This window comes from Trichosurus vulpecula, chromosome 8 (assembly GCF_011100635.1).
Source record: "Trichosurus vulpecula isolate mTriVul1 chromosome 8, mTriVul1.pri, whole genome shotgun sequence".
Taxonomy (NCBI): domain Eukaryota; kingdom Metazoa; phylum Chordata; class Mammalia; order Diprotodontia; family Phalangeridae; genus Trichosurus; species Trichosurus vulpecula.
In genome coordinates, this window is record NC_050580.1 from 256,693,677 (window position 1) to 256,708,339 (window position 14,663).

The 14,663-nt window shown below is 36.0% G+C and overlaps 1 protein-coding gene across 1 annotated transcript in view; it reads left to right on the plus strand.

The window, feature by feature from the left end:
• Positions 1 to 14,663, plus strand: part of TRIP11 (thyroid hormone receptor interactor 11) — a 103,667-nt gene that overhangs the window by 85,193 nt on the left and 3,811 nt on the right. The window contains exons 17-20 of the mRNA XM_036734419.1: positions 971 to 1,052; positions 2,383 to 2,497; positions 11,582 to 11,701; positions 12,641 to 12,785. Of these exons, the coding sequence (XP_036590314.1) occupies positions 971 to 1,052; positions 2,383 to 2,497; positions 11,582 to 11,701; positions 12,641 to 12,785 (462 nt within the window). The remainder of the gene's footprint in view (positions 1 to 970; positions 1,053 to 2,382; positions 2,498 to 11,581; positions 11,702 to 12,640; positions 12,786 to 14,663) is intronic.

The following is a 14,663-nucleotide window of genomic DNA, read 5'->3' on the forward strand; positions in this document are numbered from 1 at the left end:
TAAAGAAAGAATGGTGGTTCACCTTAGTTCTGTGGGATATGAGGATGTTTCTTATTTTGAATGACCATCTGTACATTTTTATCTCATTCTCCTTTGTTGTACTGAAAAGAGATAACTTCCTATCTCAACTTGGATTAAGCAGTTTTTTTCAGCTCACATTATTAATTCATAAAGTTATCGGTTTAAACAAGGAATTTGATATGAAACATTCTTAATACAAAAGTCTCTTTGGTCCTGGTATATAGTTGGCTTTATGAAAAGTAATTCTACAAATTATCCGTGATAATTCCAACTGTGTCTTCAAGGTTTTGTAGGTTTCCCTTGTGTAGTAAGAATTTCTTTTTAAAAATTAATGCAGAAGTTTGTTTATAGCCCTTGAATCTGTTTTAATCCAGTTATATTAGAGCAAACATCCTGGCTTTCAATTTATACCTTTTTAACCAGGGTTCCTTGTTCTACCAGCTGTATCCTGGGCCATGTTCTTAGTTCCGTTAGACAGTCTTCCCAGACAGCCTACCAAGAACAAGGTCCAGCCAGGAAAATGGGATAAAGGAAAACAAATAATCCTTTCCATTTCCTAGCATTTACCGAATGACTCTGAAACTGCCACTGATATTTCTACCATGCTTAAATGGGTTCGCCAGACTTTCTAATGCAAGCAAATAAATGAGAAAACTCTCTCCTTTGCTTAGTTGAGCTTTTCCAAAGAGGATGAAAAACATTACCTAAAATGTACTATTGAACATTTTTGTATACCTTTTACCCTGACATGAATAAGATAAGTTGGAGCTACTGTACAGATTTATTGATTTCATTTTGAATTCTCTCCAAGTTCTCCCAATACAAGGGGAAAAGTTGAGCTAAATACATTCATATAAAATAAATGTTAAAATTCAGAGTAAAATTTGTATACGTCTTCTTGCATTTGATTATTTTTAATATGCTGTTTACTATATTTTTAATTCTTTAGGTGAGCTTCGTCAGGAAATGTTAGATGATGTACAGAATAAATTGATGAACCTAATAAATAGCACAGAAGGAAAAGTGGACAAGTAAGGGAGTTTTACTCTTTGTTGTCATATTTCACATTATGTTGAGATTTGTTTTTATTCTACAAATGAGTTTTAAAGTTTAAAAAATTGCCATATGCAGATAAGTATTAACCTTGTTTCATGTAATTTGTTCAACATTTTCATTTAATTTATATTTTCTTTATGATATAAATATTATGTAATTTAATTATATAATAATCTAGTAGCATAGATGCTTCATTATTTCCTCTTTTACAATATTTTTTCACCCTAAAATTTTTTGGGAAATTTTATTATTGCTTTAAAATTCAAAGCAAAATAGAAAAATTCTGTTCATAATATTTTTGGCCTTCACGTTATCTTTTTTAAAATGCAATTATTGTGAGGAAAGTGCTTTGTAGATCATAAAACATTTTTGAATCAAGAGCTCTTATTTCACCTCATTCACATTCATTGGTTCAGGGACATTATAGTCAGGCTGGTATAGTGGAAAGAACCCCAAACTTGGAATCAGATGATTTGTATTCAAATCCTGGTGTACTGGCAAGAGTTCTGACTTTAGAGACAGGAGAATCTGGGTTTGAATCTGGTCTTCCACACTGAGTGGCTAGGTGATCATTGATGAGTCACTTATCCTGAGGAGATCTCAGTTTCCTCACCTATTAAATGTGAATGTTAATAGTACCTACCCTGAAAAGTGGGTGTGAGGATCCAACGAGATAATATATGGAAGTAATATATAATATATGGAAAGTGCTTTGCAATCCTCAAAACCACTATGTAAAGTTAGCGATTTTTATTATTTTTATGTTACCTTTGACAAGTCACTTACGTATTCTATGTCAGATTCTTCATCTGCGTAGAATTTGTACTCTGTGTAACAAGGTCATTATGAAGAAAGCATTTTGCGAACCATAGATTTTAGCTGTTATTATTTATGTATTTGAGAGAGTCATTCAGTATTTACTATTACCCAATAATAATTGTGAAAATATAAACAAGGTAATAATTGAAGGGCCTAGAGTTCCTTGGTTTTCTTAAGGAAATTTGAGATGTTTATGTTATGGGAGATACTAGGCAAAAACCAGCATATACATTAAAAATTAATTTAGAGATGATTTTTCACTTTAAAATGTGGCTGTGCAAGGTGATTATTTGATAGGATATTACTATTATTATTACAGGAGGATGTAGGATTTGAGTGTTTTCACTTGAATTTGCTAGGATAAGAAAATGGGAGAGTAGCTAAGAATATTTGGTGCTTGGAATAATATATTTAGCGACATCTGTTTTGGAATTAGTATTTATATAACAGTTGATCTCGATTTAATTTTTTTTTTTTGTCTTTTAGGGTTTTAATGAGAAACCTCTTTGTTGGACATTTCCATACACCAAAGAATAAACGTCATGAAGTGTTAAGATTAATGGGAAGTGTCCTGGGAATTAAAAAAGAGGAAATGGAACAGGTAATGATAAGCTTATAACTAAAAGTGTTGCTTTAGAATTTTGTTTCTTGTTAAGTGTTAGTGGGCAGAATATTTTTACTTAGATTTGTGAGAAATGAAAACATGATTCTTTTCTACAGAAGATTCATGTCATCTGAAGTTAATTTAATTCCCAAACACATTAAATGTTTCCTTTGTATAAAACTTTATGGGAATACAAAGATGAAATAGGATAGTTCCTGTCTTTTAGAGTTTACAGTCTGCTATGGGATACGCAAATATATATCGATATGGTAACATATGACAATATGAAAAATGAAAAGAAGGGAGCTAAACAATATGCCTTGAGGAAGAAGTGATTGCTTTCAACTGGTGCGGTTGGGTGGGAAGGAGAGGAATCGGTAAAGGTTTCTGGAGGTCGCTGCATCAGACTGGGATTTTGAACAGGCTAAAAGTGGAGACTGGAATTGGGGTAGGGAGGAAGGTAGGCAGAGTTAATTCTAGCCTAGTGAGATTGTATTAATAAGGCACCAGGTGTAGGAGATAGCAGAATAAGAGAGAATAATGATAGGGTGTGGGGGAGTGAGGAACAATTTTGCTTAAATATTAGAATATGTGATGGTAAATAATATGAAATGAGGGTAAAAGGTAGAATCATAGACCAAAGCCACTGAAGCTTTTTGAGTAGGGGAATGATATAATCAGTGCATTAGAAAAATTGTGTGGACTGCAGTGGGAAGTACTATAAATCTTAGGTGTTTAATATCAGCTAACCCCTCAGAATCCTCCTTCTCTACTTATTTCTTAAAATTTCCACACAGTGAGTATTATGAATTTTTCTTCTTACAATAAATGATTCAGAATGTCAGTTCATTGGAGATAATGAAATTTCCCCCCCAAATTCCTTCAACTCACCTCCTCTCAAAACTTCTCACTATCTTCCCTAATGATTCTTTAGTCACAGAGAAATTCCTAGTCATTCCTCTAAAGCTAGTCTCTTTACTTATGCCCTTAATCCTATTGAGTAATTTCTCTTCTGGGACCTTACGCCGTTAGTCTCTTTTAAGAATCTTCAGTCTCTTCCACATCACTGGCTCTTCCTATCTACCTAATATCATGATCAGCTCTTAAATGTTCTCATAAAAAAACAAAACAGAAAAAAAATTCTCTTGATTTTTCAACACTATACATTTGCTGTTCTCTTTTGCCTCCCTGTCAGATCCCTTGAAAATGTTATCCCTACCTGGTGCTTCTACTCTCTGACTTAACATTGTCTCCTTGACCCTTTGCAATTCGGTTTTAATATCTATTGTACTGAAATTGTTCTCTCAAAGGTGATAAATTGCTTCCTAATCTGTGGCTTTTCCCCTTATTCTTCATCTTCTCTTACCTCTCTAGGGCATTTGATCATTACTCCTTTCTTTGAGGCCTTTCTTCTTGGGCTTCAAAGATGCTATATTCATCTGAGTTTCTTCTTATGTCTCTAACTTCACTTTTTTATGTTTGCTTTGTTGGCTTCCCATCCTATTCCCACTGCCCTAAATTGGCTGTTTTAAGAGTTTGCTTTTTATTGTTTCCCTTTTCCTTTTTGCGCTTTTTCACTTGATAGTCTCCTTTATCCTATAACTTTTAATTACCACCTCTGTCTAGATGAGAGAGCTTTCAGAAGCTTTCTCTTCAGTCCTGAGCACTTGATCCACATCTTTGCCTGCGTATAAGAAATTTCTGCCTGCATGTTTCAGTTTTACCTCAAATGAAGCTTATTACCTTTCCCGTTAACCTTCATCTTCCTCCTTACTTTGTTATTTCTATCAGCTATACTGCCATTTCTCTAGTCTCTAATGTTTGAAACTTTAGTGTTGTTTGAGACTGACTCACACTTTTGCTTTTCTAACCAGTTACCAAATTTTGATTATTTCTCTGCAATATCTAGTATATTGCCCTTCTTTTCTATTCTTCCTGCAATTATCCAAGTTTAGGGTTCATACCATCCACCTAGACTTTCTTTACTCTCCTAATAAGGATTTTCTTTCTGCTTTTCCCCTCTTCCAACCTATTCTTCTTTATTTCCAGCCAAGATTGCAACCTGAATGAGAGGCCCAGTTCCCATAAATATGGCTCTGGTAAAGTCTGTATTAGACTGAATGATGATAAAGAAATTCAATGAGAACTACAGTAAAATGATTTATTATTCCATTCCAGAACTCTACGAGTCAGCTAGAAGCCCAGAGGTAGTAGGAAAAGGGACACTAGCAATGCCAGTGTCTGTGCAAGGTAGCCTCCCAGCATGAACAGAGATCACATATGCGTAGCCACAAGACTTTGTGTCTGGGAGCAGCAAGAGTAGAGAGCATGAGGAGCTGCAGGGTGTGGACATTGAAAGTACCAGAAAATAGCAATGGGCAGTAACCAGCATGTTGCCATAACACTCAGACTAAGACAGGTCCAGGAGCTCCGAGGTTCATAACATCTTGAGATTATAGAGAAGGCCCTGAGGAATGCTCTGAATCTCAAGATCTAGGAGTGGGGTGGTGCCTAAACTTAGGAGGAGTGGGTTAGCCCAGGAAGGCACCTTATCTAGGGTTAGACTAAGCAGGGCTGATCAGTTCATCCAAAAGTGCATCAGGGGACAAAGCCTTGCTTTGGGCATAAAGCCATAGTTCAAGAACTGAATTGCTAGAAAGATAAAGAGATGAAGAAATAAAAATATCTTTCCAGTAAAGCTGGAAAGATGTGCTAAAAACAAAAAAAGTAAAGTATCAAAAGTTGTTGGAGAAAGGCAGAGCCAAGATGGCAGAAAAAAAGGTAGGGATTCATCTGATCTCTACCCAGATCCCCTCCAAACAACTTTAGATAATACCTCAAAACAAATTCTGAAGCAGCAAAACAAATAAAAAGACAAGGCGAAGCAATTTTCAGCCCGAGACAACTTAAAAGGTTGGCAGGAAAGGTCTGTTTCAGTGGGATGAGGATGAAGCATAGTGAAGTGTAGGCGATGCCCTGGTAAGCCAGCAATAGGCTTGGGGGAGAACAGTAACTTTAATTTACAGTGGTAGCTTCTGGAGCTCTTAGTTCACAGATGGTAAGGGGGTCAGAAAACTGATCAGAAGGAGATTATAGGGGATCCTTTGCTGGCACCAAGAGCAAGACTCTGTTCCATTGTCCACATATGGTTCTGGGTCGTAGTCCCAGGGCGAGGAGGAGCACTAGCAGGAGCAGGGACCCTGGACACAGTTCCAGGGTAGAAAAGAATACTTGTGGTCCATTCACAGATCAGAGAGCTGGAGAGCAGTGACCACACATCTCTGGATCATATTACCTTGGAAGAACTGAAAACTTACAAACCCCTCTCCTAGAACTAGCTCTGTAAACAGCAGCACAAAAAATCTGAAGCTTGGGACAGTGCCCCTCCATTCTGGGAGTAGAGCCCAATTTGAACATAAAGTTAAAAGTCAAGAAATAGGCTAGAGAAATGAGCAAACAACAACAAAAAAAGAACCTGACCATTGAAAGTTACTATGGTGACAGGGAAGATCAAAATACAAACTCAGAAGAATTGTTAAAACAGTTACTTATTCAAAGCCTCAAATGAATTTGTCTCCTGTTCTCCCTCCCCCCACTTTCTGGAAGAGCTCAAAAAGAATTTTCATAATCAAATAATAGAGGTAGAGGAAAAATTGGGAAAAGAAACGAGAGTGATACAAGAAAATCATGAAAAAGGAGTCAACAGCTTGGTAAAGGAGGCATAAAAAATACTGAAGAAAATAACACTTCAAAAAACAATAGGCCAAATGCTAAAAGAGAAACAGAAACCCATTGAAGAGAAGAATTCCTTAAAAAGCAGAATTGGCCACATGGAAAAAGATGTACAAAAATTCACTGAAGAAAATTACTCTTTTACAAGTAGAATTGGCCACATAGAAGGGGAGGCACAGAAGTTCACTAAAGAATATGATTCCATGAAAATAGGCAAGTGGGAGCTACTGACTCCAGGAGACATCAAGAAAGAATAAAACAAAATTAAGAGAATGAAAAAATAGAAGATGTGAAACATCTCATTGGACAAATAATTGACCTGCGGTTAATTTACTTTAAATATTTAAAAAAAATTTTCCCTAATTAAGTAGAAAACAATTTTTAACAATCTTTTTCTTTAGTTTTGAATTCTAAATTCTTTTCCTCCTTCCCTCTTACTTTTCTTCCCCTCCTCCCTCCCTGAGACAGTAAGCAGTCTGATATAGGTTATACATGTGCAGTTGTGCAAAACATTTCCATATTAATCATTTTGTGCAAGGAAACTTTAACCAGAAAAAAGAGAAAGTGAGAAACCGTATGCTTTGGTTTGTATTTAGACAACATCAGTTCTAAGTTTGGAGGCAGATAGCATTTTTCTTCATGAGTCCTTTAGGAATATCTTAGGCAGTTGTATTGCTGAGAATATATTGCTAAGTCATTCACAGTTGATCATCATAAAATATCACTGTTACTATGTACACTGTTCTTGTGGTTCTATTCACTTCATTTTGTATCAGTTCATGTAAGTCCAGGTTTTTCTGAAATCACTGCTTGTCATTTCTTGTAGCACAATAATATTCCATTACAATATAACATGACTTGTTCAGCTGTTCCCCAATTGATGGGTGTCCCTTCAATTTCTGATTCTTGGCCAGCATAAAAAGAGCTGAGAAGCAAAACACTGTGAGAAGAGAGAGAGAGAGAGATAGTGATAGTAGTTATAATTGTGAATGTGAATGGGATGAACTCACCTATAAAATGGAAGCAGACAGCCAAGTGGATTACATGGTTTAGACATAAAAAATGATACCATGAGCAAATTAAGGGAGCATGGAATAGTTTACTTGTCAGATCTATGGATAAGGGAAGAATTTATGACCAAAGAAGAGATAGCATTATGGGATATAAATAGATAATTTTGATTACCTTAAATTAAATGGTTTTTGTACAGGTGAAACCAATGTAGCCAAGATTCATAGAAAGCAAAAAACTAGGAAAAAATGTTTACAGCAGGTTTCTCTGACAAAGTCTTCTTCCCAGATATATAAATATAAGAGTCATTCCCAATTGATAAATGGTCAAAGAATATGAACAGGCAGTTTTCAGACAAATTAAAGCTATATAAAAATGGTCTAAATCACTATTGATTAGAAAAATGCAAATTAAAACAACTCTGAGGTACCACCTCACACCTATCAGATTGGCTAATGTGACAGAAAAGGAAAGTGACAAATACTGGAGGGGATGTGGGAAAATTGTGACACTAATACACTGTTGGTGGAGTTGTGAACTGGTTCAGCCATTCTGGAGAGCAATTTGAAACTGTCCAAAGGGCTATAAAATTATGCTTACCCTTTGACCCAGCGATAATACTAGTAGGTCTGTATTTCAAAGAGATTTAAAAAAAAGGAAATGTTCAAAAATGTATATGAGTTTGAAAATATTTATAGCAGCTCTTTTTGTGAGGCAAAGAATTGGAAATTGATGGGATGCCCATCAATTGGGAAATAGCTGAACAAGTTGTAGTATATGATTGTGATGGAATACTATTGTGCTACAGGAAACGATGAGCCGGATGCTTTCAAAAACACTTAGGCTTACATGAACTGATGCAAAGTGAAGTGAGCAGAAGCAGAACATTGTACATAGTAACAGCAATATTTTATGATTGACTGTGAATGACTTAGTTCTTCTCAGCAGTACAGTGATCTCATTTTGAAAGACTTAAGATGAAAAATGCTATTTACCTCCAGTGAAAGAACTTTTGGAGTCTGAATGCAGATTAAGCATATTTTTTCTTACTTTATTTTTCTTGCTTTTTTGGGGGGGAATTGGTGGGGTTTTTTTATAACATGACTAATATGGAAATATAATTTACATAATTGCACATATATAACCTATTCCTTGACTTCTCAGGGAGGTTTGCAGGGAAGAAGTGAGGGAAAGAATTTGGAACTTGAAATTTTAAAAAGCAAATGTAAAAAAATATTTTTACATGTGATTGGAAAAAAATCAAATATCTAAAGTTATAAAAATAAAGTTGTTGCAAATATATAGGACTCCCAGAAGAAGTTAATTCTGTAACAGCTGCAAAATTGATTTTTCACCAGGACTACATGAAATGAAGAAATAAATAAAAAATAAAATAAAAATTCTAGAGGAAAGAATTCAAAGTGAAATACATAGAAAGTGCTAAGTTACCTAAATTAGAATACATGAAAGAGAAATCAGTGACTCCACAAGATAAGATATGTTAGAACAAAATAAAAGATTGACAAAATAGAAAAAAATGTAAGATATCTTGTATAACAAAACTGACCTGGAAAAGATGTTCAGGAAAAGAGGATGTAAATTGGATTCTCTGAAAACGATTGAAAAAAAACTGGCTACCTCATTATAGTTAAAGAAATAATAAATGAAAACTATTAGAACCAGAGGGCAAAGTAAAGATGGAAAGAACCACTGATTACTTCCAGAAAGCAACCTGAAAAGGAAGAGTCCCAAAAATGTCATAGCCAAAATCCAGTTCTCCGAAGTCAAAGAAAACAATGGTGATGCAAAAAAGATGAAAAAAGTCTATTTTAACAGTTTTTAAAATACACAGAAGAGAACAAAAGGAAATTCAGGAGGAATAACAGACAAGCAAGACAGTCTGAAAGTAATGTAAAGAATTTATTATGTTCTAAAAAGCAAGTGGTATGGTAATGGAGATTTACAGCTTCATAGAGATATCTTACTGTGTTCTGAAATGGAAATTTGCTCTTTTGGTTCTTTTCTTCTCCCTCTCCAAAAACAAACGGAAAACCACAACTCACCTATTTTCCTTATTACTTCCAGACATCTTCTTTATATAGAGCAGGAGGGTGGGGGTGGGGGGAAGAGGGGAGGAGCCTGTAGCCTCGAAGCCACATGTGGCCTTTTAGGTCCTTACATGCAGCCTTTTGACTGAGTCCAAGTTTTTTATTAAGGGGATTTGTTCTGTGAAATTATATATTATGGAGATCTGGCCATATGACTTTTCTGCTTAGAAATTTCCCTGCTACCCACCTGAATGAAAGTTACACTCTTTTTTTTTCCTCATTCAAAGATTTCCATAGTCTGGCAGCACTTTAGTCTTTCCAGCTTTAATTTATATTATTTCCTTTCTTATGTACTACTTTCTAGCAAACTACTCCACTCCATGTTACTAGTTTACTTTGTTGCCTACATCTGAACTGTACTCCCTGACTCTCTTTTCCTGTTGAATTCCTCTTCATTTTTTAGTGCCTAATTCAGATGCTGCTCCCTCAGTGTATTCTTTTCTGATTTTCCCAGTAGGTACCCATTTCCCTCTCAGATCTAATATGGCACTTTGGTACTCAGTAAATTTATCATATATTATTTATTATAGTTATTTGTCACGTCTCCTTTTCAGACCTCATGCATGAGGACTAGGACCTTCACCTTAAGGTATTAAGTATTTTAGAATAATAACTTCCCTAGAGCTTAGCATAGCATGGTTCACAGTAAGCATTTGATGAATTTTTGTTGAATTAAGTTACTTTGAAGGATTTATTGTAGAGGGGAGAGATTAGAGGCAGAAAATAGTTTATAAGTTTTGAACTTAGATAATTACAAAAAGGAGTAGGAAGGACTTAGTAGATATGAGAAATATGCACAGCAGAAAGCAAATTAGATTTGTAATCATAGAACCTAGGTCCAAATATAGATTCTCCCATTTACTACCAATGTGACCTTGGGCAAATAAATCATATTGCAGAAGTAAAACTCCTGATGTGGTAAAGGGGAGCATATTTAAAAATTCAAGTTTCCAATAGCCTGTGTGTCTGAGGATGATGGTGCCATCCCCAGAAATAGACTTTTCAAAGAATAAACTTTTATTAATAATTCTTGTTTTTACTTCCTTCCTGGAGAGGCATCCCCTATAACAAGGAATTTATAAAGGAAAAGAAAAGAAAAAGAGTAAGAAGAAAAATAACACAGCAAAACTAATACCTCAAAAACAACCCCTGATACCCTAGATAAAATTCCACACCTATGGACTCCCTACCTTAGCAAAAGAGTAGGGGAAGTATTTTCTCATAAAAAATAGACTTGAGGGAAAAGTGAGGAATTCAGTTTTGTCTAGTTTTGTACTTGGCACAAAATATAACCTTAATATAGTGTATCACCAATCTGATACCCACAGCGAATGCCAGCGTAGTTGTGAATCACAAAATATAACAGACTGTCTCCAGTCTTCAGAAGACAGAACCAAAACATTCATTCAAACACCAGAAAGCCAGATCCATCATAGCAACAAGGAAATGTATACACATTATCGATGCAGGGGGCACCCATATCCCTGAGCCTTCCCTCTGTCAGGGCCTCCCCACAAACAAGGGCAGAATCACTCCCTGGCCCTCACTCACACCAGCTGCTGCTCTGTGTGCCTGTCTCACTGCATTTCAGTCCTGCTCCACCCATTCAGCAAGCTCCTCCCACCACAGACTCATGTGACTCAGGCTTTGATGTGACTCAGACAGGTCACATGGGCCTATTAATGGATGGGAAAGATCTTCCCATTGCATTAACAATACATACAGGTGGATATTTTCAGCAGACAACTGGAAATTTAATATTAGGTTATTGAAGAGTTCCAATATCAATTTTGGAGTTAATCTTCAAAGAGCTGATAAATATTGAATTGAAGCTATGGGAATGGATGATGGTCATGGGAGGGAGAGAATATAGAATGAAGCAGTCCAATGCTAAAACTTGGAGGCCTCCTTGTGTTTAGACTGGACATGGAGATGAGAGAAGCCACAGAATTGCAGCATCATGGAGTATAAGTGACAGCTTTCAGAAGTCACCGCATATTTTAGAATGATAGTATTGTGAGATACAATTAAAACTATGTGGAAATGAATTTGTGGAAAGGGAGGGAGGGGTTGTTTGGATTATATTTGGTTATAATCCTAGCTTTTATCAATTAATATTTACCAGAAGTCAGCTTGGGATAAAGCATATTTCAAATCAAATATAACAAATTCTTATTTTTTATGACCTGATATTATGGTGATTAGTTATGTCTTAAAATTAATCTTCTAGTTGTTGAATGAAGATCAGCGTGGTGTCACTAGGTGGATGGCAGGATGGCTTGGTGGAGGAGGATCAAAGAGTGTACCCAGCACACCTCTGAGACCAAATCAGCAATCAGTGTTTAATAGCGTAAGAACCTTTTTATTCTTTCTATGTATGGGTGGTGAAATGACAACTCTGCTCATCGGTTTATCATACAGTGCTCTTAGAAAGATAGGATAATGCATTGCAAAGAATAATGGCGTAGGTGACTTCTCGAGCCCCTGGATAGGACTTAATGGTGTGTGGCCTTGAACAAATCATTTGCTTCAGTTTCATCATCTGTAAAATGAAGCTTTTGTACAACTTGATAGGATCATTGCAAAAATTTGCTGCTTTTTCCACCAAAGTTTTTTTCTTTTACCTCATCATGATGTAGAGGCAACCCTAGGTTCTTGAAGGCTGTGGCAGTGGAGCCCAAGCTTTGGCAAGTCTTACCAAGCTGGAAAGACTTGGAGAATGGACTCAGCAAAGTATGTCCAGCCTCACTGAAATCCAAGAAGCTCGTCCCTTGGTTGGTTTCACAGTGATTAAAGTTTTAGCTACGAAAGTTCTTGAAGACAGTTTACAAAATTATGGAAGGATTATGATGTGTGTCAATGAAGGAAGTACTCTTGCTGATCCTTGAAGTTTTGAAGTATTTAATTTGTACATTTATCATGCTTGTTTTAGTGTTTTCCAAGTCTTTTTACATATATTCCATTGGTATAGTCTTTGAAAAGCTAATTAGCTCCAAGCAGTATGGCAGTGGAAGAGGATTTAAGGGGAGGACAACGTTATCATAGTTTTTAGTGTCTATGAGTGTAAAGAAGAATTTTGGAAGATATTAAGTCTGTCTGATGGACTAGAATGACATAACATAGGTTGGGAATATTACCTTCAGATATTCATATTTAAATCTTGAAATTTCTGTTGTGATATTCATGTTGCAAAGCAAGCATTAATCCTTGAAACAAGGGTTTAGATTTTGATTAAAATTACACAGTTTAAAATTAAGTAGTATTTTACAACACACATTTTTTATTTTAGTCTTTTTCAGAACTCTTTGTCAAGTTTCTGGAGACAGAATCCCGTCCAAGTCTTCCTCCACCAAAGCTCTCTGTTCATGATATGAAACCTTTAGATTCACCAGAAAGGGGAAAACCAACTAACACTGCATCAGGCAGTTTTACAGGTAAAAAATATATTAAGGATAGTTTTTGGGGCAGCTAGATGGTGCAATGAGTAGAGTACCGGGCCTGGAGTCAGGAGGACCCTGAGTTCAAATCTGGCCTCAGACACTTGACACACTGGCTGTGTGACCATGAGCAAGTCACTTAACCCCAATTGCCCTGCCTTCCCCCCTCCAAAGACCAAATAAACAAACAAACAAATAAATAAAAAATAAAAAAGAGTAGTTTTTAGATTTAGTATGTTAATTCTGTCTGTGTGGGGAGCTCCTGGTGAAGATTAATACATTTCAGTTCCTTTTCTGCAATTTATGTAGTCTCAGAGAATTTGCATGGGGCACTGGGAGGTTAATTGAATTGTTCAGGGTTCCACAGCCAGTATATGAAGTGGGACTTGAACCCAAGTCTTCTTGACTCTGAGGTTATCCCTCTATTTACTTGTTTTGATGCCTCACTAATATTTAATTTTATTATTATTTCTATTTTAAAGTGATGCTAACTAATATGGAATATCTTTTAAATTTGTGTTTACTCTTTTTAAAACTGTAAAAAAGACCCGGATTTTCTCTCCTTGTCTTCCACATAATAGATAAGTATTTATTATGTTTTTACCTTGCGTGCTAAAATGATACTGACTTACGTTTCTTGAATGTATGTTTTTTGGGTTTTGTTTTAAATTTTTATTAATGACTTTAGTTTTTATATCACTTTCATTTTCAAATATATCCTTCTCATCTACTCAGCCATGTTGTTGAGTCATGTCTGACTCTTTGTGACTCTATGGACCATACTGTGTGTGGGATTTTCTTGGCAGAGATACTGCAGTGGTTAGCCATTTTCTTCTCCAGTGGATTAAAGCAAACAGAGGTTAAGTGGCTTGCCCAGAGTCACACAGTAAGTGAGGTCAGATTTGAACTAAGGTCTTCCTGACTCCAGGCCCTGCACTCTATCCACTGAGCCACCTAGCTTCCTCTTCAGTCATCCCTTGTAACAGATAATAGTAGCTAGCATTTATACAGCTCCTACTACGTGTCAGACATTGTGATAAGCACTTTGCCTCATTTGATTATTACAACCCTGGGATGTGGCACTGTTATGGCTCCATTTTATAGTTGAGGAAACTAATACAGACAGGGTAAGTGACTTGACCAGGCTCATATAGCTAGTAAGTGTCTGAGGCCAGATTTAACTCAGCTCTTCCTGGTTGCAGGCCCAGCTCTCTAGCCACCGTGCCATTTAGTTACCCAGATAACAAAGAATAAAAGAGGAAAAATGGCTCAACAAAACTAACCAACATACCAACTGAGTCTGAAAGTACATTAAGTAGAAGGTGTATTTTAAATTGAATAAAAGTTTGTTGTATACCTACTGTGTGCACGACCCCATCTGAGCCTTGACATTTTAGTAATGATGATGAATTAGTGTTGATTCAACTACACTGTTACCTGATTTTCCCATGTGACCAAGGGGGTAAGTGTGTAGTACATCCCAAGAGTAGGAGTGACTCGTCAGGGAATGAATGCCATTTTCTTCTCTCTAAAATTTATCAGGTCCATTCTGGGATTCAAACCCACAGTCTTAGCCTCATTAACAAAGATTGTACAGACCAACTCAGCTGATGTAGGCATAATAGATAGATATAAAATGCTTTCAGGTGACAATTTTGTTTTAGTGTCCTATGGATCTAATTACCACTGAAAATAAAGAATTGTCATGGAAGAGATTTCTTTTGTTTTTTGGAATCCTCCTGTTCTCCTCATCCAGAAAAAAATTAACTTCTGTAAACTTGGGTTTTACTTTGTAAATAACATAAGGATACTGCTTTATTGCATACTTCCTAGTTTTTAAAAATTGAATGTTAGACATCCCAATCCAAGCAAAAA